At 37.1% G+C, this 21,112-nt stretch overlaps 1 protein-coding gene across 1 annotated transcript; it reads right to left on the minus strand.

Moving 5' to 3' along the window:
- Positions 1-9: 9 nt before the first annotated feature.
- Positions 10-19,805, minus strand: FNBP4 (formin binding protein 4). The gene is made up of 16 exons (XM_015829451.1): positions 19,759-19,805; positions 17,195-17,331; positions 16,767-16,950; positions 15,591-15,738; positions 15,354-15,504; positions 13,265-13,612; positions 11,308-11,506; positions 10,052-10,176; positions 8,888-8,992; positions 8,039-8,172; positions 6,891-7,072; positions 3,675-3,988; positions 2,388-2,547; positions 2,048-2,355; positions 803-960; positions 10-455 (listed from the first exon to the last, which is right to left on the minus strand). Exons 1-16 carry the CDS (start codon positions 19,790-19,792, stop codon positions 365-367), a joined length of 2,778 nt encoding a protein of 925 aa, XP_015684937.1. The 5' UTR covers positions 19,793-19,805; the 3' UTR covers positions 10-364.
- Positions 19,806-21,112: the final 1,307 nt, after the last annotated feature.

Consider the following 21,112-nt stretch of genomic DNA (forward strand, 5'->3'; position numbering starts at 1 on the left):
GACTATACATTTTTCAAAAAATGCAAGTGGCAAATTACAGCTAGACACATTACAGTACTTGAAAAAGCAAATGTGGAGTAAGAAATGGAACCAGCCAAAGTGCATCAATCAGTTATTGTTATGTGCTCCACCAGGGAACTGGACAGAATAGTGTGTCAGCTGTCTGAAATGGGAGCTGCTTAACATAGAAGTATCAAGCCTAACCATCATTTCACAGGCCTATTTGCCAAAGTATATCTCCAAAAGATTCCCAAGTCCAACAAAATTCTCTCTCAGGTAATTGAACTGAAATAAGTATCTTCAAAGTTACAACAGATCCAACAGTAAAAGGTTCTGAACTGTACATGAATGGTTAAAAAAAAGCTCATGTGTTTGAAGTGTTTTTCCGCCTCTTGAGTCGAGCTCTCCAGTCTTCAGGCAAAGCCTCAAAATTGGCATTTCTTTCTGCCATACCACTGCAAAAAAGAATAGAAAGAAACATTACAAGTAAAAAAGAAAGAAAAACTTTACAATATAAGATCTAAAGGCAGAAAAACATTTTTCTAAGTGTGCACCAATTTATGGGAAAAAACCCGTATCCTAAATAATGAACATTTCTTATATATAGCACATATTAAATTTTTGGTTAAATAACACAGTATGCTGAAAAGCAATTTAAAAACAAAATCATCCTTCATTTTTGTTGATAATACCACATGAAATAACAGATGCTGCCCCCAAATTAGAAAAAATTGATCTGAATCAAAATATTTTAGGGTGCATGCAGTTGAGTGGTAGATGTATCATGCAAGCTTCTACATACGTGATTAATTGCTGCTGTTTCCATTCTTCTATTCGCTTCTGTGACATCACTTCCCGATCTTCATCACTAGAGCTGGAGTTTTCCTCCTCATCCAATTCCCGCTGAATGCTCTGCCACTTCTTTACCAGAGATGGCATCTTCGTCTTATTTTTTTTCCTCTGTAACGAAATATTCACAAACATCAAAACTATTTATTTCTGCTTAGATGTTGCCCAACTCTAATCTTCTTTGGAAAGTTTGTATCACTGAAATACTTAAAGGTTGTTTTCTGTACATCCCTGGCTTTTAAGAAAAAAATTTCAGCCCTTGATTTTTCATCTAGAAATAAATTGTTGCTCGTATAATGCTTTCAGGATAGGTGTGTATTGTGTCTCTTTGAATTTTCCCAGAACAGGGATATGTTGAAATGAAATGATGAGAGACGTCCCTTTCTTGTCACTTTCAAATGATCTCCAGAGGAATACTATGGTCGATAAGATCAAAAGCCACTGAGAGGTCAAAGAGAATTCCCTCTGTCACCTATAGGACAACCAAAATTATCTCTATTCTGTGTCCTAATCTGAAGCCAGTTTGGACTGGAACAAGATAATTTGCTTCCTCAAGGATAGCCCATAATGGGGAGCTATCTGCCACCTCAGGCTGGCCACTGGCCGCAGGCTTATGACCAAGAGAGCCAATGACAGTCTCTTCAGAAAAGGCTGATGATGCCCCCTATAAACAAAGAGTCATCTTGCCTTACTTTAGAGGTCATATTATGTTCATGAATAAGATATCTTTAATAACTTTCTGGCTAAAAGTTACAAGCCATGCTGGACAAGGGTCAAAAGGAAAAGTGGTGGAACATTGTAAATATTGGATAATACAGCCTGTCTAACTTTGATATAAAAAATGAAAACTGATCCTGTCAAAATATACATGAGATTATCCAATACCCAGCTAATTAATTCTACATTGCTGATTCACACACACAAAAAAGGAAAATGTGTTCGGAAATTCTGAGCATCAAGCTAATATCTCCAAGATGACTGAGATTAGGCCACCAGGATGTTAGCTCTCATGCCCAAGACCCTAATTTCTCAGTACATTTCTATAAACCAATATCCTAAAATAAGTTACCTCTATGAAATGCTACCTAACGAACAAGTAATAAGATCAGCTAAATAAAATAACAGGCATTTCTATTTACGTGCAACTCATTCCATTTTGGTACAGTGAATGATAGAAAATTCAAACTTATGCACTCACCTTGCTACCTCTTCTCATTTTTTTTGATTTCTCCAGAGGTAATGACTTTGGAACTTGTGGAGGTGGTGACTGAGGAGGAGGCGGCGGCGGTGGTGGCGGTGGCGGCAGATGTTCTGCAGTGGCAGATGGAGCTCCTTGCGAAGGAACAGGCTGTGTTGTGCTGGCAGGAAGTCCCCCTGAGGCACTGCAGTCTGAATAGCCTATGAGAGCTGGCTGTGGTACTCCAAGGTAACTTGATTGTAAACTCACCCCATGGGCTTGTTGGCCTGAATACACAATAGCATAAAGAATGAGAAATGTCCAAACATCTCCCCCACAGTTATAATAACCAAAGCAGCACCAGAGGAATGAAACTCACTTCCACCTATTACTGACTGGCCATAAAGCACCGGACAACTTCCAATAGTTGCTGCTCGCTGCACCAGTCCCGCATTCATTTCGGAAGCTTTTCTTTTTAAAGGTTTAGCGGAAGTTGTGGATACACTGGTCTCAGAGTTGGTCTGGAAGCAGACAAAAGGAAGTCAGTTTGAGGCTTGTGAATCATACAAACCTTTTAACAAGCAATTACCATCATTCGTGTACACTGTTTAATACAATTGTGAAAAGTAGCTACTACTATCTGCAACAATAGATACATCACCATGTGACACTTTCAACTACTACAAACAGAAATATAGTCCAGCTGTCTTTTGAAAAAGCACCTTTGAGACAACCATGACGTGGATGACTGAGAATCTCCATAGACAAACAGAAATGTTTGTATTATGACTGGATTACTGTACTGTTGTCTAAAGGATTATCCTTGAGGTTGGGGTAAAAGCAGTAGCCAGAAAAAAATGGCAAAGCTCGATTGCTAATTGTAGTTTGCCCATTCTGAAGGCATTGTAACTGCTGCTAATTTGCTACTGTGCTAAGTTCAAGATACTTATATTAACATAAAAAGCATCATGAGTTAATACTTGGATACTTTATGGAACAGCTGTTCCATACCTGTTTTGTACTTGCCTATCAATTAAGGTCTAATGGGAATATCCCTTGAGAGTTATGTGTACCAGTGATTTGTTACAGAGACCATTTTCTAATTTATGCTCTTTACAACAGTGTTTTAACTGTTTTATTTATTTTATATATGGAGGGAACAAATGTTTGTCACTCTTATTAAGGCATTTAAATTGTTTTAACGTTTTGTAAATTAATTTTAAACACAACCTACTGTAGCATTGTTTTTAACAATGGGTAGATTATAAAATAAACAAATAAATAAATGCATCAAACCAATACAAAATTTAAATTAGAGTCCACCTCCTTATACACAAATGATGCTCCTAAGCCCTGAATGCCATGAACCCAAGATCTTCCTTCAACTTTCATATCATTTCTTAGAAAAAAAATATTCTTTTTCACAACAAATTATATACCAATTCAAAATTCTTGCATAATGCAGCAACATTTACATAGTTCATTTTGCATACATCTGGACAGCTGATGAAAATTGTGTTTTACTTCTTGATATGGCTTTGGGAAGACCATGCATTACGAACGACAAGACGTCAAATAGGTTTCACAATGGAGAACCCTGTCTGCAGTAACACAGATATAATTCATATGCCAAGAATTATTAATTCACCTGGCTGTTGGCAACAGCTGGTCGAAGGAGAGGTTTTAGAACAGCATCTTCCTCTGTTCCTGGTGCTGGTGGCTCTTCATCTCCCTCATCTTCCATTTCTACTTCCTGTATTTCTCCATCTTCTCCAGGAGGTGGGGGAGGGGGAGGGGGTGGCGGGGGTGATTCTGGAGGGGGTGGTGGGGGTGGTGGCATTTCTAAGGGTAAAGGGGGTTGCAGAACTGGGACAGAGGGCTGAAGAACAGTCCAAAATGGACTGAGAGGCACCAGAGAAGTAGCTCCAGCTTGACTAGAAAGAGATTCTTTAGAAACAGTACCTGAAAGAAAAAAGTTATATGTAAAAGTTTTAACCTGGATATTTTATTGCTTTGATCTATCATTTGATGGGGCTTCTTTTGCCAAAGGCAAATCTATTTCTTTTCCTTTAATTATTTTTTAAAGAAAGAAGAGAAAATGAAAAAATAGTTGATCCTGAGGTAAAATATTGATAAGTGGACAAGTAAGTTACTGAAGTTGTCTAGTTTAGGGGTCCCCAACCCCCGGTCTGTGAGCCAGTACCGGGCCGCGGCATGCCAGCAACCGGTCCGCACAAACAAAGCCCCATTCGCAGGATGCAAGCAGCACACAAAAACACGCATCCTCCGGTCCACAGAAAAACCTTTCTCCATGGAACCGTCCCTGGGCCCCAAAAGGTTGGGGACCTCTGGTCTAGTTAATGCACAATATATCATTGATGAAAAATTAACCAGAAAGACAAAATACATTAAGCTATTTTTGACAAAAAGAATTTTTAAGACCTTTTGAATCTCTGCCAGTTTCCACTATTTTGTTATTAAAAGATATCATAAAAAAGGGAAAAATGACCAAAACCATCATGTTTAATTTCTAACTTCTTTGTTGTATTCTGACTGACATACTCATCTTACAACAGTTCACTGAGTGATTGTTACAATGGCAGTGAAAAGAGACTTATAACCATTTTTCACATTTACAACCACTGCCGAATCCTGATGCTCATGTGGTCAAAATTCAGACATTTGGCAACTGACTCATATTTATTGTATTCTATTGTACTGATTATAAATCTGTTGTCCTTTTTATTCCTATTCAGAATATAACTTATTTGACAATATGTATATTATCTCAAAACACATTCACTAGAATTGTAAAAAGTTATAATCTATATTCAACAGAGAGATTAGTTTGTATTATTGTGGTTTTTCCATGTCATTCTCTTCTTTGAAAATCCAAGTAATGTACAGTATGTTACTTCCCATATTTGTGGTATCACTTTTTAAAATTTCATTCATTTGTCAGTGGTTCCAACAATTCCTCTGAGTTCTTCATAATATTAAGCTATTGGCCCATCTGGATCTTGTTCTTTCCCAAGTTATGCCACCTTGAGTTACTTATAAGATAATAAAGGTGGAATAAAACTGAAATAAACAAACAATAAATTGCCTCTTTTATTTCTTGGATAGTTATAGGCTTACTTAGTATTTGCCTATGTTGGCCATTAAATTTCTTAAGGACAGAGTTTTCAGTATATTTATTCATAGCTTACTTCATCAATGTTAGCTGTTGAATATGGTCCCTTGAAAAAAATCTGCCAATTCTTCTATAATTTCTGATTATGTCTGCAACAATTTAACCCCTTTATTGTTGATCTTTTTTCTAATCGGATACAAATTTCCCTGGTTTATTCACGTTTGAATTTTTTTTAAAAAGTGTTCTTTTGTAGTTCTCCCATTTCCAATAAACTTGTTATTGCAATTCTTTCATTAGTTGTTCTTTTGGATTATGTGTTAAGCAGTTCTATCCAAATGTTCTAATTCTCTTATTTTGAATTCTAGTTGTTCTATATGTTTTCTTTTTGGTTTAGTTGCTAATTCATGCTTGTTTATGCCCCAAATGATAGCATCAGAGATTCCTGGTATTCTGTTTATTTTGAAGAAAATTTTCAATTCCTTCTTGCATCTTGCATAGAGCCAGTTTGGTTTAGTAGTTAAGCAGCAGGCTAGAAAGCAGGAGACTGTGAGTTCAAGTCCCGCCTTAGCCATGAAAGCCAGTTGGTTGACTTTGGACCAATCAATCAATCCCTCACAGGGTTGTTGCTGTGGGTAACAAAGGAGGAGGAAGTGTATTGGATATATTATCCATCTTATCTGGAAAAACAATAAAGGTGGGATACAAATAAAACAAAAAATAAAAAAAAATTCTGTAGGATCTTGTGGTGGAATAGCAATTTATCATTCATCTTCCATTTGAAGGAATGTTTTTTTCTCCAGAATGCAGTATTATTAGAACTGGATCATGATCTGCATATATCATTGCAAGAATCTGTACTACTAGAACCTTGGGGACCAAATACATATCCATTCTGGAGTACAATTGATTTCTTGTTTAGCAATAGAAAGTATGATGAATCTCTGCTGGAGTTTACAGACTCCTATCAATGCCAATTCATCCATATATTGGAATACCTTTTCTGAAAGCTTTTCACCTTTCTTCCCTTGAAATGTTTTATCTAAATTTAAATCTAACGCTCCGTGTATATTTCCAGGGATAAATATTTCACCTTGTTCCACTTCTATTGACACTTGGGAAAAAAATCTTTTTAAAATTGTTCCTTTATTTTTATTTGGAGTGTAAATAGAGGCATATATGAAGCTACGTTACCTTCTTTCTATAGTTTCAGAATTAAAATCTTTCCTACTTTAGTCTTTAAACTGTTCCAATTGTCAACATGATAACCTGATATACAGTAACTTGCTATTTCATTTTTCTTGGATTTTCTAGCGACTATATTCTTGTCCAGTTTCCTTTGCTTTAACATATGAGCAAGTTCTATTTTTATGTGAGTTTCTTGTAGAACAATGAGAAAGCAATTGTTCCACCTCCAATATTAATAAGCATCCAGATAACCAGTCCCCAAACTCTAAAATTAAACTGAAAAAATTCCAACAGAAAGAAATCTGGCTTGACATGGAGATATATAGGATATATATATAGGATGCATGAACTGCATACAATGATGAAAAAAGAATATCCTATACATATACAAAGGAATATTACTGACAATGCACTCTCATTTCAGTTTAGCATTCAATGTACAAATTACACATACTTCTCCTTAAGCAACTATTCTTTTGTGTTAAATATGGTTAGTCCCCTCTCTAAAAATGTTCCCTTAGTTTTCTTTTAGCAGAACTTTCAGACCTGTACCTGTAGCATTATCAGTAGATTCCTCACCAGACTCAATTTTCTCCTTCAATGCTTGTTTGGGAAGAGCTTCTGCTTTATTCTCTAGGATTTGTCCTTCCTCCTCCTCCTCCCCATCTGGGAACTCCCACTGGGATTCGCCTGACTGCTCGTTAACATAGAAATAGCGTCTATGATCCCTAAATCACAAGAAAGAAAACAAAGCTTTACTCTCTTCACCCCCCACACTGACACAATAATGTGGTCCTATCCTGCGACAGTGGAGTGCTCTCACAGGAAGAACCTCTTATAATAAGGACTGCTGTTCACAAAGGCAACAAACAGCTTTGAGGAAGAATTGGCAAGGTGAGCTTGCTCCAAACTGTTTGCGGTGCTGGCTCTGTGATCACAGCCCTGACCCCCTGCTCCAAGAGCAGGGGGTTAGCGAAACAACTCGCTTGTGGTTGATATGAAATTAAAGGCTGTATGAGGAAATAGACTTTAAGGTAGCCTCAGGATTCATTTCCTTCCAGAATAGCAAAAGAGAAACAGCCCAATTTATGAAAGATGGCTGCTCCCATGGACTGCTGCAGTCACATGTATGATACTCTTGGTGTCAGACATAGTGAATTGCTACTGAGAGGGAGAGGATCTGGGAGCTGAAAAACAAAAGAGCAAAGATTTCAAATAAACAAAAATAATCAAGAAAGCCAAAAATAAGAAGAAATAGTTTGGTCTGACCTGCTGGCAGGAGATAGTTATCTTGTTCTTCGTTGAGATCCTCAGGCAGTGAGCTTTCCATAAGGACACAGACGTTACTTGGGAGCGTAGTTCCTGAGATCCTGCAATGTGCACAGAGCTCTCGCATGCGCGACCCCCCAAGCCCGCCCTCCTTAGCGCATTTACACTCGAGAGTAAACACCAGCTCTGTCCAATCGCGGAAATCAAATCCATTTCAACACACTTAACATAGACTTTATATTTCTCCAATTTTTGTGGCTGGCTCAAAATCTGTATGTGCCAGAGGCTCTTTGCCCGCTCAGCACCGCTAAGTGCAGCTGCTCTCAGTCTCCAGACAGATGACGGCAGGTCGGTAGGTGGTGATGATCACAAATCATGTCTGAGATGTCAAAGGTCAAAGGTGAAAAGGGGAGAAGAGTGCGTACCTGTCCCAGTGGCAGGACCAGCCTTTAGGGGCGGCGTTTATTTCATACTGTTTTAGCTGTTCAGCTGCATCTTGTAATTTGCGTTTGAGGTAATTTCCTTGGAGAGCACCTTCCCGCCAATCTGCAATACGAGTCTGTCAAAGAGAGATAAAGACACAGAATAATGAAAGGTTTACAGACAACTGGCCACATGTATGCCATATTCTGCTGAACTCTAGAACAGTGGTTCTCAACCTTTTTAATGCCGCGACCCCAACCGGTCGTAAGTCGAGGACTAAACCGGTCATAAGTCGGGGACCTTCCCTGCCCGGGAGCGCCGCGCATGCGTGGTTCCACCCCCTTCGCTGGCCGAGGCGTAGCTGGCAAGCGGCAGAGACGGAGCAGGCCGACCACCAGCTGGCCCAGCCCAAGGGAGGTAAGGCACCCGCCGGAAAAGGGGAAAAAAATGGTGGACAAAAAAAAATGGCGGACAAAAAAAATGGCGGACAGCCTTGCTTGGTGACCCCCGTGAAATGGTCGATCGACCCCAAATGGGGTCCCGACCCACAGGTTGAGAACCACTGCTCTAGAATTTTGTACAGTGCTAAGCTCTTAGAATAGGAAGCAGCAGTAAAGATAAAGCTTGTAATTAATTATAAAGATTACATAACATCCATTATGTCCGCAAATAAAATACTGTCTTAAAGCCAACAGCTGGTAGGGGAGGAAGGGACAAGGGAAAAGAAATAGAGACTGCTATTCATGCCATGGGACTTGAACTTCCTAAATTCTTGTTACACCACAATCCTTCATGTATATGGCTTCCTACATTCCATTGTTTCTTTTTAATAAAAGGTAAACCTTGGTTACCTCAGTCTGCAACAGTAGCATGTGGAAGTTAGAGATCGACTGTCTACTGATGCCCAAGAACTCCAGCTTGCTTATCAACATATTGGCCAGCTCTCCAATCTGAAACTGCCAAAAGTAAAGCAAGCAAGAGGTCAAGTTTTGGTTTGTTAGTCATAACATAAAAGACTATTGCAATGCTGACTCTGAACTGTACAAAGATCCATGATCTGAACAGTAAATCTCAGCTGAAAAAAATTGGGACTAATGAGGACCAGAGTTGAGCCAATCAATTTTAGCCAAATATAAAAAAGGTATTGTCCTGAATTTTATTGCCCATGTACTTTTATTTTATCCTGATGGGATAATTTAAGATCTTATCTAATTTTAAATATGTATAAATCAGTAATTATTATGTCCAATGAAGATTTTTTTCACCTACTTTGCACAAAAATGCTGTTATTTCATTATTCAGTACTAACAGTCACAAAAGCTGCAATGCTTAAATTAGAGGATAATAAGTCTGTATGTTTCCCATTACTAATCAATACTTCCTGTTTTTAATAAGACTGCCTACTTCTTGTTAGAACTTGCATTACCTTCACATATCAAATGCCATTTGTTTTTAAATTCCTGTAACTTTTTTGGATGTAGCACAGGATATGTCTAGAAGTATTACTAGAAGCACAATTAAAAAATAATTAAAACTTAAAAGATTTAGAGGTATTCTATGATAAAATAACTTAGACTAAATTAAGTACCAATAATGATTTAAGGACAACTTCACTTGCACACACAAAAAGACAGAGGTTAAAAGAAAGGTCAGTCTATATCATAAGTGTCAAACTTGATCGCGTCACATGATGTATCGTGACATATCGCAATATTTTTTGCCTTTGCGGAGCCGGGGTGGACGTGGCCTGCATGTGACGCATCCGGCCTGCGGGTCGCCAGTTTGTCACCCCTGGTCTATATGCTACATCACTACAAATACTTAGGATTATTTATTTATTCTGTGCTTAAATTTGAGATTGTAAATAATCATACTTGTATAATTTCAGGTCATATCACTATTCTTAATGCTATGAAAATGAATGATCATTGTGTGTCAGGAAAGCAAGATTTGCAAATAGTATACCTAAATACACGATTCTCTCTTGTCTAAAAAGCCTATTTTAACTTACACACCTTTAAGTCCTGCTCTTCATCTTCTACCTTGAAAACCCCTTGTGTTTTCACTTTGTCTTGAAGTTCTTCCACGTCTGGCCCAGGGCCCAAGTTGTCATCAGCGGTTTCTGGTTCTTCCTTCACAGCTGAACAGAAAACAAGAAGAATGGCTTTATATCTTACTCTCTACTCTCATTTTCTACAGTCACAGAATATAAGGATTACAGAACTGAAGAATATAAATTACTTCTTTGTAATTTAAAGCCGTTCTTTCTTGTCCTATCTTCTGAAATGACTAAATCCTGGCTCAAAAACAACCCTTTTGAAAACTACTGCAACATTTGGTTTCCCTGAAGTTTGTTGTCTCCTGCTTATTATTTCAGCCTATCAAAATCTTGACTGTATTCCCCCAGGTGGCTGTTCTTCCCTCAACCTTGTCTGCAAATGTGATGGTTGCATATTTAACCCTTCTGTGTTATTTATAAAAATGCTGAAGAGCACAGGACCTAGAATGGAGCCCTGAAGTATGCCACTGGATATTTCTCTTCAACTTGATACATGGTCATGCAATATTATTGTTTAACCATCTGTATATCCATCTAAAACTAGCATAGTCCAACCCATATTTTGTTATTTTTTTCTACTAAAATCTCTTGGGAGACTTTGTCAAATGTTTTGCTGAAGTCAAGGCTCTGTCTATTGAATTCCATGGTCAACTAACTTGTTGGGAAAAGGAAATTAATTCCAAAGCTAGCTCTTGCCAAGCAATGCATGTTTTCATAAATGTTTTCAAACTGAATATTTCAGTAATTTGTCTCAAGAGTTTGCCTGGTACAAATTTCAAGATGATATGTAAATAACTAGGTGTCCTCTCCCCCTGCCTTTTTTTGAATATATGTACAAAATCTGCCTTTCTCTATTCCTCTGGACTTTGGTAGCCTGTTCCTCATGATTCCTCAAAGATCTCACACACACACAAAATAACATCTGCAAGTTCCTTTGAGGTTATTAGCTGTCTGACTCTGTTTAGGCCCCTTTAAATAGATTTCCTTGGGAAAAAGAGTAGAAGGAGTTGAGAGGTTCTGCCATGTCTCTGCTAGATATTCCTCTATCTTTTGGGCGGGTTCTTACCGTGTTGTCCTTCCCCAGGTTTTCCCTCTGTATAATTTAAGAATTCCCCAATTTTCCTTAAACACCTTTCTTTTACAATAGATTGGCACAGTAGACAGGAAGACATAAGCAACTAAGGTTAACCAAAGAACCGAAAAGAATCTTACCAGTTTCTCCAGGCTCAGGACTATCTTGGCCTGTCTTGCTAGACCCTCGGCTTGTAGATTCAGGACTAGCAACTCCAAACAGCTTCCATTTCCCTTGCTTTGGTAGCAACCGCCGTGTTAGATCTGATTGACTTGCATCAGAAAGTGGACTGGAGCCTGAAACACTCCCATCACCTTCTTCCAAAGCTCGTAATTCTGCCTATAAAAATGAAACATTATTTCAGTACTGGAGAATTCGTTCATTCACTGCTCCTAAGTATCTGCCTTCAACAATGAAAGACGGTATGTGTAGAAGACTCTATTACATAATCATTTTCCTCATTACTTTTAAGAGCTTTTGCTCTAAGCCTCACTACTTTTTGTATCAACTGCTGTCTAATTGCCCATATCTACTCATTTGTAAATTATTTCCCCTGCCCCAAAGATAGAAAATTTGATCAGTGCAAAAAAAAATTTTTCAACCAGGAATCTGATTTTCTATAGAAGAGAAAATATAAAAAATGCTGAATTCTAAAACAACTAATCACTGTGGATAGTAACTCTGTAATAATGTAGTATACAAACTCTCAGTAGATTGAAGAAAACACATTATACATAGATAGTCTCCACAAAAATACGTATCATCTCTGATTTGGAGATACAGGAATTTGCTTCCAGTGTAATCTACTCTTCAGGTCTCTACAATATTAGCCAAAATTGCTTTGGAAGTCATGCTGACCTTAATGAAACTTTACTGGCTAGCATGTACCAAGATAATTATCAAGCTGATAATTGATAGAAGGAACACCACATAACAGAAAATATGTATTTTTTGCACAAAAAAGGCTCTCAAAGTGGTATATAACAAATTCTAAAATAAAGTACATATATGTAATAGTATATAAATAATAATTCTGAATAGCAAAAAATATAAAATTTAATCAATAAAATAGTTTAAAGAAATCAATCACAACTGAACACACCAAAATTCTTTCTTCTTACTCATGCACTGTTATTTTAAAACCTTTATTTTAATTTATTTACTATATTAACATGTTTTCTGTACACCAATTTTTTTCTTTCAAACGTGGACTATACAGTTTTGTCTCTTGTTGCTTGATATAATACAACCAACTACCAAAAGCAGAGGTGGCCTCTCTTGGTGGAAGTCTGCAAACAGATTTTATAGCATTGGATTTTCTACACCAACCAGAGATTGGCTAGATAAGCTGTAAGCTTTCTCCAACTCATGACTCTATATATTACATTATTACACTACATTATTTATTTACAGGGTTTATATAGGTGGCTCCAACCTGCAGGTATATAATTCCCAAATTGGTAAGACATACAATCAATTAAAATAGCAACTAAAAACATTTGGAATCAACTATTGCATATAAATCATTAACAGTAACAAAGAATCCCAATCTCACGAGCAAGAGGTAATTATAATAGACCAGCTTTTTTTGGCTTCATGGAAATATTAGATTTTCACTCTTTTCTAAAAGCCAAGAGGAAGAGGTCGATCACAAAGGGGGAGTAGGTAGGCTGGTGTTATACAAAGCTTTAACAGTGTGAAAAAAGTCGTAGGAATGTTATACATTAAGAATGAAGTATGTTTGAACAAGGCTTTAACAGATGATACAAAACAGTCCACAATCAACCCTATGCATTTACTGTACAATAATTACATAATGACATGCGGGTTTAAAAAAGTTCTTGACATCTTATTGCCAAGGACCTGTATCTTAAAAGATAGAACTGATGATAGTTTTCTCCTAGAAGCCAAATCTAATACATTTATTTTAGATGCCAAAGAACACAACAGCAAGTTAATCCAAAAAGGGATCTCCCTTTTTTAAATAATGGAAAGATAGTATAGCTTTTACTTCAGTGCAGTATCTGCAAGTACATCCTTTTCCTCCTAACTAGCTACAACTTTGACGAAATAATTCCTACCTAATACATAACCTACCTTCTTCCTCTCCAATACCATTTCCAGTTCCAGAGTGTCCTGCTCTTCTTCTTCTTCTTCCTCTGCACTTTCTCCTGATTGCACCACACTACACAAGTCTTCCTGAGAGGGGTCTTCCCCAATATCATGAACACCTTCCAGCTGCTGATCAGAAATGGCTGTTGTTGGTTCTACTGTTACATCTTCTTCCATCAATGGCTCCACCTCCTCTTTACATATGACCTTCCGCCTCCAGCGCTCCTCTTCCTCCTTCACCACCTCAGGAAGCAAAGGAGCCAGCAGAGATGCAGCCACTCCCTTTTTCTCTTCTTCACTGCTTGATAGTGCCTGGATGCCTTCATTCACTTCCTGTGAAGTTAATGAGATTTTTCCCATCAAAATGTGAACTTCTTCAACTATGCCAGGCAAAACGTTCAAATCACATTCTAAGAACCACTAGAATACTGACAGTAACGAGCCAATCAAGTACTTCAGACAAAGATCATAAACTACACTCTGCTCTCTGGACTCTCCACTCACTTTGGACAGTGAGAGATGGGTGGCATATAAATTTAATAAATATACATATATAGCCTTTCTGAATCTCTATATTGTGTTCTGTTCTTTTCCGCATATTCATTCAAAGCTTGGAAATGTAGTCAGTAGATTAACAATGCACAAAACCCAAAAATAACAGCTCGGAATATCTTCTTTCCTAGGCCTGCTGAAACTTTTGAAATAAAAGTATTTATTTATTTATTTAGATGTTTAATCCACCTTTATTGTTTTGACAAATAACTAAAGGCAGCAAACATACATAATGTTCCTTCCTCCTCCTGTTCTCCTCACAGCCACCATCCTGTGAAATGAATTGTGCTGAAAATTGGGTTGAGAGACTGGCCAAGGTTACCCAGCTGTTTTCATGCCTAAGGTGGGATTAGAATTCACCACATCCTGGTTTCTAGGCCAACCCCTTAACCACCAAACCAAACTGGCTCTCAAACTGGCATGTGGGAGACTAGACTAGAAATTTTAAAATGCAAAGCACTATTCTGAATTATGAAGTCCTTGTTGTATCTATATACAAACATTTCTCAAAATCTGGACTGTGATTCTCATGGGTATGTGTGTCTGAAAATAGACAGAGGATTGTCAGAGGATCTTTCCAAAGAAGTTTATTTCAGTTTAATAAAAAAAAGTGTATGTAGAATGCAAAGCAACCTAAGAATCCAAGCTTCACCATCAATTCCTTTAAAATGTTTTAATATATCAAGTTAATGTTTTAAAAACGTATTTCCAAGGAGAAATAATCATGTCTGGAGGACATGAGACTTTTATACAATGTCCTGAACATCTGACCTGGTGCTTCCTCTGCAGAAGGAAATACAGTGGAGGAGGAAGGGCTGTTAACGAAGGAGGAAGAGTGAACTGAGGAATGGGGGGGGGGAATATTTACAAACAGCAAGCTGGAAGGTAAACAGCAAATGGACTGTTTCAGTAGGTCTGCATTGCAAAGTGCCAAAACCAACTTGCAGCCTGCCAATCTTTTCCACATTGCAACATTTAAAGAACAGTTTAAAAGATGAAGTCTTCTTCTCTCCCCCCCCACCCCCACCTATTTTAAAGACTGAAAGTGGCTGCTTCAAAATTAAAACCAGATTTCAGAAATGAGACAAAAGTAAGCATCTCAGCCCTCCTGTTAAAAAGGAGAAGATTGGGGAGGATTCCCAAATTATTATTTTTTTTATGGTTGTAACATTCTATCAGAGTTTCATGGAAATATATACTCAGGCATACTATTATTTGAAGTGTTATACTCATCTATTGTTTAACTCTTATCCCAATGAAATCATGTCTGTTGGGGATCACAGAAATTCATGTTACCATTTTAGGGTCATGGCATCACAGAGTTTGAGAACTCTGATACATAACATTTAGCTATAAACTCTTAGCAACCTAATTTATATAAATTGATGTTCTACAATATCAAGTACTCCAAAATGGAAACTATCCATTCTTGATCTGGAAAAAAAAATCAGAGGTATATACAATCTTGAGGAAAGAATGATTAAAACAGCCATGGAAATGTTTCATTCAAATTGATACTGACCTTTCTCAGTTCACGTTTTGAAGGAATTGTCCTACGTCCAATACTACCAGCAGCAGGAACAGCAATGGTACTATTAGTACCACCTCCACCTTTCCCCTGAGAACTGATATCTGTAGCCACGGGGTAGCTTTCATCAGCCTCTATTACAGAACTAACAAAAGAGCAGTTTTAGTAAAGGTAAGCTTAAAAAACCAAATCCAATTTAACTTCTGAAATTATTCACTTCTTTAATTTTACCTGTGTTGGTAATGTTGGAGATTCTGGACTTGTGTTGCAAGATACTGAGGTAGTTCCCAAGTAACTTCATTTGTTTGAATGTTCCAGTAATAATAGCAGCCTGTGTTTTCATCCCAAACTTCCTGCCAGTCTCCCATTTCTACTCCCACTATGGGAAAAAACAAATCCTCAAAATATTAATGAGCAACTTTCCCCCTTTTTCATTAATCAGCAAATACAGACTATGTTATTGAGCATCTTCATATTTTTCCATACACATACATTAGAGAGGGACTGCAACTGCATTTGCTCCCTATCTCCCCCTCTTAAATAAATCTCAAATTCTTAACCAAGACAAAATTCATAAACTGCTTTTAATAATCTTTCAATTCCAAAGCACAATCTAATAAAACTCTTTGTATTCACCCTTGTATAAAAAACCGAAGTATACTTAGTTAAAGAGACAAAGGAGTTCAATCAGTCTTTATATACTAGCAGGTTTTATCTGAATAATCTTTGACTTGGATGAAGAAATGCGTTGACTAATAATCCAGAAGACAGAAACAAAATCAAAAACAATAAATTAGAAAAATAGATTGGAAATTGAATAAAGAAAAATATAAAGTTCTTCTTTTAGGAAAAATAAAGCAAAGTAACAAGCAAAGGATTGAGGGGGGATATTAGGTTTGGCAATAGTAGATGTGAAAATGATCTTGAAATTATAACTGATCACAAGCTGAATATGAAGGTTAGCCCAGCTGCTGAAAATGCAGATGCAATTTTAGGCTACATCTATAGAATTATAGTTACCAAGTTGTGGAAAGTAAATTAATTTGATCCCATCTCAAGTACTGGGTCCATAAATGACCACCACACTTTTAAAGGATTCAGACAAATTGATGAAAGTATACAGAGAAGAGCAATGTTTATTAGGGGGATTGGCAACTAAATCTTACAAGGCAAGGTAGAGAGACTTGAATATATTATGTTCTTAGAAAAAGTGACTTGAGTTGACAGGAGCTTGAGAGTATTATTCAAGTAATAGATGCAAAGATTTCTTTATAATCAAAGAGTTCAGTATACAGATTAATAGCCTTAAATCATAGGGAAGTTCTATAAGCAGGCAGATAGAACTAATGGCCTAAGTGACCCTCCCAATACGATCATCTATGAATAAACTAGCTACAATGAGCTCACCTCCTGCCAATGAGCACTGAGTGTCATATTGCCATGCAGCTACTTGGTCTGTTCCATTTGCAGTTACCAAAACCTGACTGGTAGCAGACTCCTTGGGTTCTGGCCGGGGAGGAGTTGGTGGTGGAGCTGTAGTTGGCACAGTGGCTTCATGAGGTTGGGAAGGAGCGGTAATTGCATCTATCTCCTTGAAAAAGTAGAAGAGGACATTTTTAAAGGACATATATTTAATGTCAATCTAGAAGAGAAAATGTACAATCGCTGTATGAAATGTTTGAACTTCACTCGGGCAGCGCTTAAAAACATTATCCCTCAAATGCTTTCTCTCTTTTCTTGCCTGTTGTAAAGTACTACTGTGAATTTTTTTTTGATGTTCTATACTAGTTCAAGGACTAAGTCAATTAATCACCCAAAATAACATTCCTACTAACCGCTAGAAAATTAGCCAGAGTACTATCGATGTCTGCTGAATTATTTCCATTTGCATCTGCAGATTGTGCTGCTTTCTCGGTCATCTCGCTGTCTTCATCATCACTGTCTTCATATGTACCAAGCAAACACAAGCCACCTAAAAGAAAAGTCAACATTATCATATGTAGCATTCCATGACAGCAACCCATTATAATTATCCAAACAGAACATTCAGTGTCTGAATGTGTTACAAGCCCTTATATTAAGCTTGTAACACCCCAGCACCATAACTCATTTACAAAATGCCCAAAATAGATTTACCAGTTCTTACTACTATAGCAAACACTTTTTCTACCAATCCTGAAGATATTTTGAATTTTTAAGCATGAATCATAATAGGCCAGGTGTGGACTACACAGAACCTTTCTAGCCCCAATTTTGTAGTCCTGGAAATTTTTCCAAACTGCATCGTAAAAAATTAGCTGAAAATCCACAGCATGGGTTTTTTGTATGTTTAAGCAAAAAAGTGAAAATGAACTTTTAAATCCTTGACTCCAAAAAAGGATAAAACAAGTTTAACCCTGATGCAAAATTTATATTATCTTACCAACCATGCTTTTTAAAAAGAAACCCTCTTCCTCTTATAAAAAGAAAAAAAATGGAAATTAGTTTCTCTGCAAAATAATGGTCCACACCCACTCAGCCATGATTTGCTTAACCTTGGTTAATTGTAAAAATGTAAGCACATCTAAGCCAAAACCATGGTTTACAAATAACAGTGGAGCTTACCCAACATGCTAAACTAAAACAATACAAATTACATTATGACTTTAAATGCCAGTGTAGTATAGTTGTTAATATTCATGCAGGAGTGGGGAGATCACTCTCAGCCATGGAAACTTACTAGGCGACTTGTGACTTGAGGCAATCATTCTCACTCAGCACAAATTACCTTAAAAGGTAATTGTTGTGAAAGTAAAATGAAAGGAGATCCCTATGTAAAAAACACATTGACTCCTGGAGAAAAGATGATATAGAAATCTAATGCATAAATAAAATAATGTGTAGAGAATAAAGCTGCTTATGGTTTTTACTTATGGTTGTCCTCGTGTCAAAGCAGTGAAAATGCAATCTTTTCATCTAAATCCTGAAATCTGTTACAACAGCAAAATCAAATTTAGGATATGATTGGGGAATGCCAAGAACCACATCAGAAAAATCAGAATTGTGCAGATTCTTGAACTAATGTCACTAATACAAATCTTAGCTCCTTGCAAAGTAAAAAAATATATGTTGATGGTTTGAACTGAATTTCAAATAATGTTTCTATCACCAAAATAATATTGATATTTGTGATAAAATTGTGTGAAATAAATTTTGGGAACTTTCTCAATGTTATAAAAAATGTTTTATTCCTAGTTGACATACTGTAGGTGCTTCTCATGGGTTTTATCTTTGCTTTTCTTTTATGCTTACTATTTCTTTTGATTTAGATTTAGGTGTCATGTTTTTCTTTATTGCTGTACACCATCATGAATCCTTTGGAATTAGGAAAAAATATAAATTTTGTAAAATAAAATATGTATTTGACAAATTATACGGTGAACATTAATATTATTCTGGTTTCAAAAATCTGATGGAAGACTTACATCTTTTAAAAATGGTTACTATATAATAAAAAATTACAAAGAATCTTTTTCCTTGTTTATTTAAAAGGCACATATTCTTCATTTTAATCGATTCAGAAAAATAACTCCAGTATTTAATCTGTAAAAATCCTGTATCCAACTTGCTTTATACAAATCAGTTTAACAAACATTTTATAGTTTGGGTTGACAGCAACTAGATTGCTGGGATTGTTGTCATTAAGCAATGCAGTTGTAAAGTGCAATGCCACATGACCGCACTGCTTAGTGACAGCAATCCCATGTACTGTCATGACCCCAGGGCCACATGGGTTAAGTGAGAAGAGGCAGGAGTCTTAGACAAGGATAAGAGGGGGGAGCTGCTGTGGGCGCATGGAATGTTGGAGAGCCTGGTGAAAGCTCTGGATGTGCTGCTGAGGGCCATGGGCGGGTGCTGAGGATCACAGGCAGACAAGCAAGAGCTGCAGGCAGGCACTGGGGAGCGTGAGTGGGCCAGTAAGGGCAGCAGATGAGCACTGCTGGTCAAGGAGCTCCATAGTGGGACTCCTCTGGAGAAAAATCAATGGGAACAATTTGTGACCTTTCCTGCCAGCTTCCCCATCGAGTTTTCTTCTGGGAAACCGGCAGGGAAAGTTGCACATGGCAATCACTACTCGATGCAATATTGTAATCATGAGCCATTCATCACAATCATGTGACTGTGGAGATATTGCAAAGACTGCAATTTTGCAGACCTATTGTTAGTCCCACTCATTTATAATTTTCTATGGTTGCTGAATGAATGGTCGTAGATCGAGGACTACCTGTATGATTCTAATGGAAATATGTAAGACAAAAAGTTAAATAAGTAACATTTAAAAATTTGTTGTATGCAAACAGCACGATCCTTGTAATTTAGCTTTAGGCACTATTATAAATGAAACTGAGAAATATTGTACCTGTTGGTTTGACAGGTACAGGACCAACCGGCATGTTAACTTGAGGAGGGTTTGGGGCTATTTTTGGGACCTCTTCGGTTACTTCAAATTCATCTGGAAAAAGTAAACATAAACAATAAACACTTCAAGAGAATATACTCACTATAAAAAATAATAAAAACATGCATTGGTGGTGTCAGGAAGGGAAACAGGCTTCCTGCCTAGATCTCTCAGGAAAAGTAGCAAAGGCATAAGAAGCAAAGGAACTGATTATTAGCAATAGTAGTTTTAATAGTAGTAGTTTTAACCATTCAGTCATGTCCTACTCTTGGCGACTATAGGCAAGCACTCTCCATGCTATCTTGTCAATCATAGCTTCTTTCAGTTGTTGGATGTTCATTTTTGTATCTCTCTCTCACATACACACACAATGTTCTAGACTCTGAAACTCTTTAGAATTGTATGAGAGGTAGCATTGGGGACTGCAGAAATAAAGAACCATTAACAAATTATCCCATTGCTTCCTTCACACAGTTTTCAAATATATCTTAGTTCTCTCCACCAATGGAAATAAATGTTTTGCTTTGTGAAAAGTCCACTTCAAATCCAACCGATTATCTTCAATGATTTTGCTTCTGCAAAAATCACAGGAAGAGCAACTTATCTAGATTTAATTTCTTTAAATTTCAAAACAGCTACTACTTTAACTGCTCAACTATTTCACAGTCGGCTTCTTTCAGCTACAAATGCTAAAATATGAAAAATGCACATGCCTAGTAATAATGTATTTTTAACTCTGGCTACAGATCATATCTATTGTGCAGGAGAATATATACTTTTCACGTTCAGCATCAAGTCATGAGATTCCCTCAAGGATGACAGTCAATCACTAGCCTTTTCGTTAAAGATAAAACTGACTCTTTAACCATTATTTCTAACACTGAAACTTGTGATTTTAATTACCGATTTTACTTTTATCATTTTTTTTAATGCTCGGTCCTGGTCGACTGAAACCGCCTGTCCAATCAATCCACTTATATAGTGTTTCATATGATTTTAACACAGTATCTTGGAGTGTCTCTCTCTCCCCCCCCCCATCTTTAATTATAAAGCGCTTCAGGAATTCCCTCAAAACCCAAAGTGGAAGGTATGAAAAGCATGGCTTTTCCAGCAAGTGGGCCTGACCTAGGGAGGATTTTAGGTAGGGATGATTTTAGAAGCAATTTTAATTGGAAACACAGCCGTCAATATTTGGTTTTTAATTCGGTTTTTATTGGGGTTTATATTGTTGTATTTTTGTATTTTTTGTATTTGTGTATAGTATCTGTTTTTTAAATATGCTGTGAACCGCCCTGAGTCCTATGGGAGAAGGGCG

The sequence above is a fragment of the Protobothrops mucrosquamatus genome, unplaced genomic scaffold (genome assembly GCF_001527695.2).
Source record: "Protobothrops mucrosquamatus isolate PMUCROS unplaced genomic scaffold, P.Mucros_1.0 scaffold6155, whole genome shotgun sequence".
NCBI classification, from domain to species: Eukaryota; Metazoa; Chordata; class Lepidosauria; order Squamata; family Viperidae; genus Protobothrops; species Protobothrops mucrosquamatus.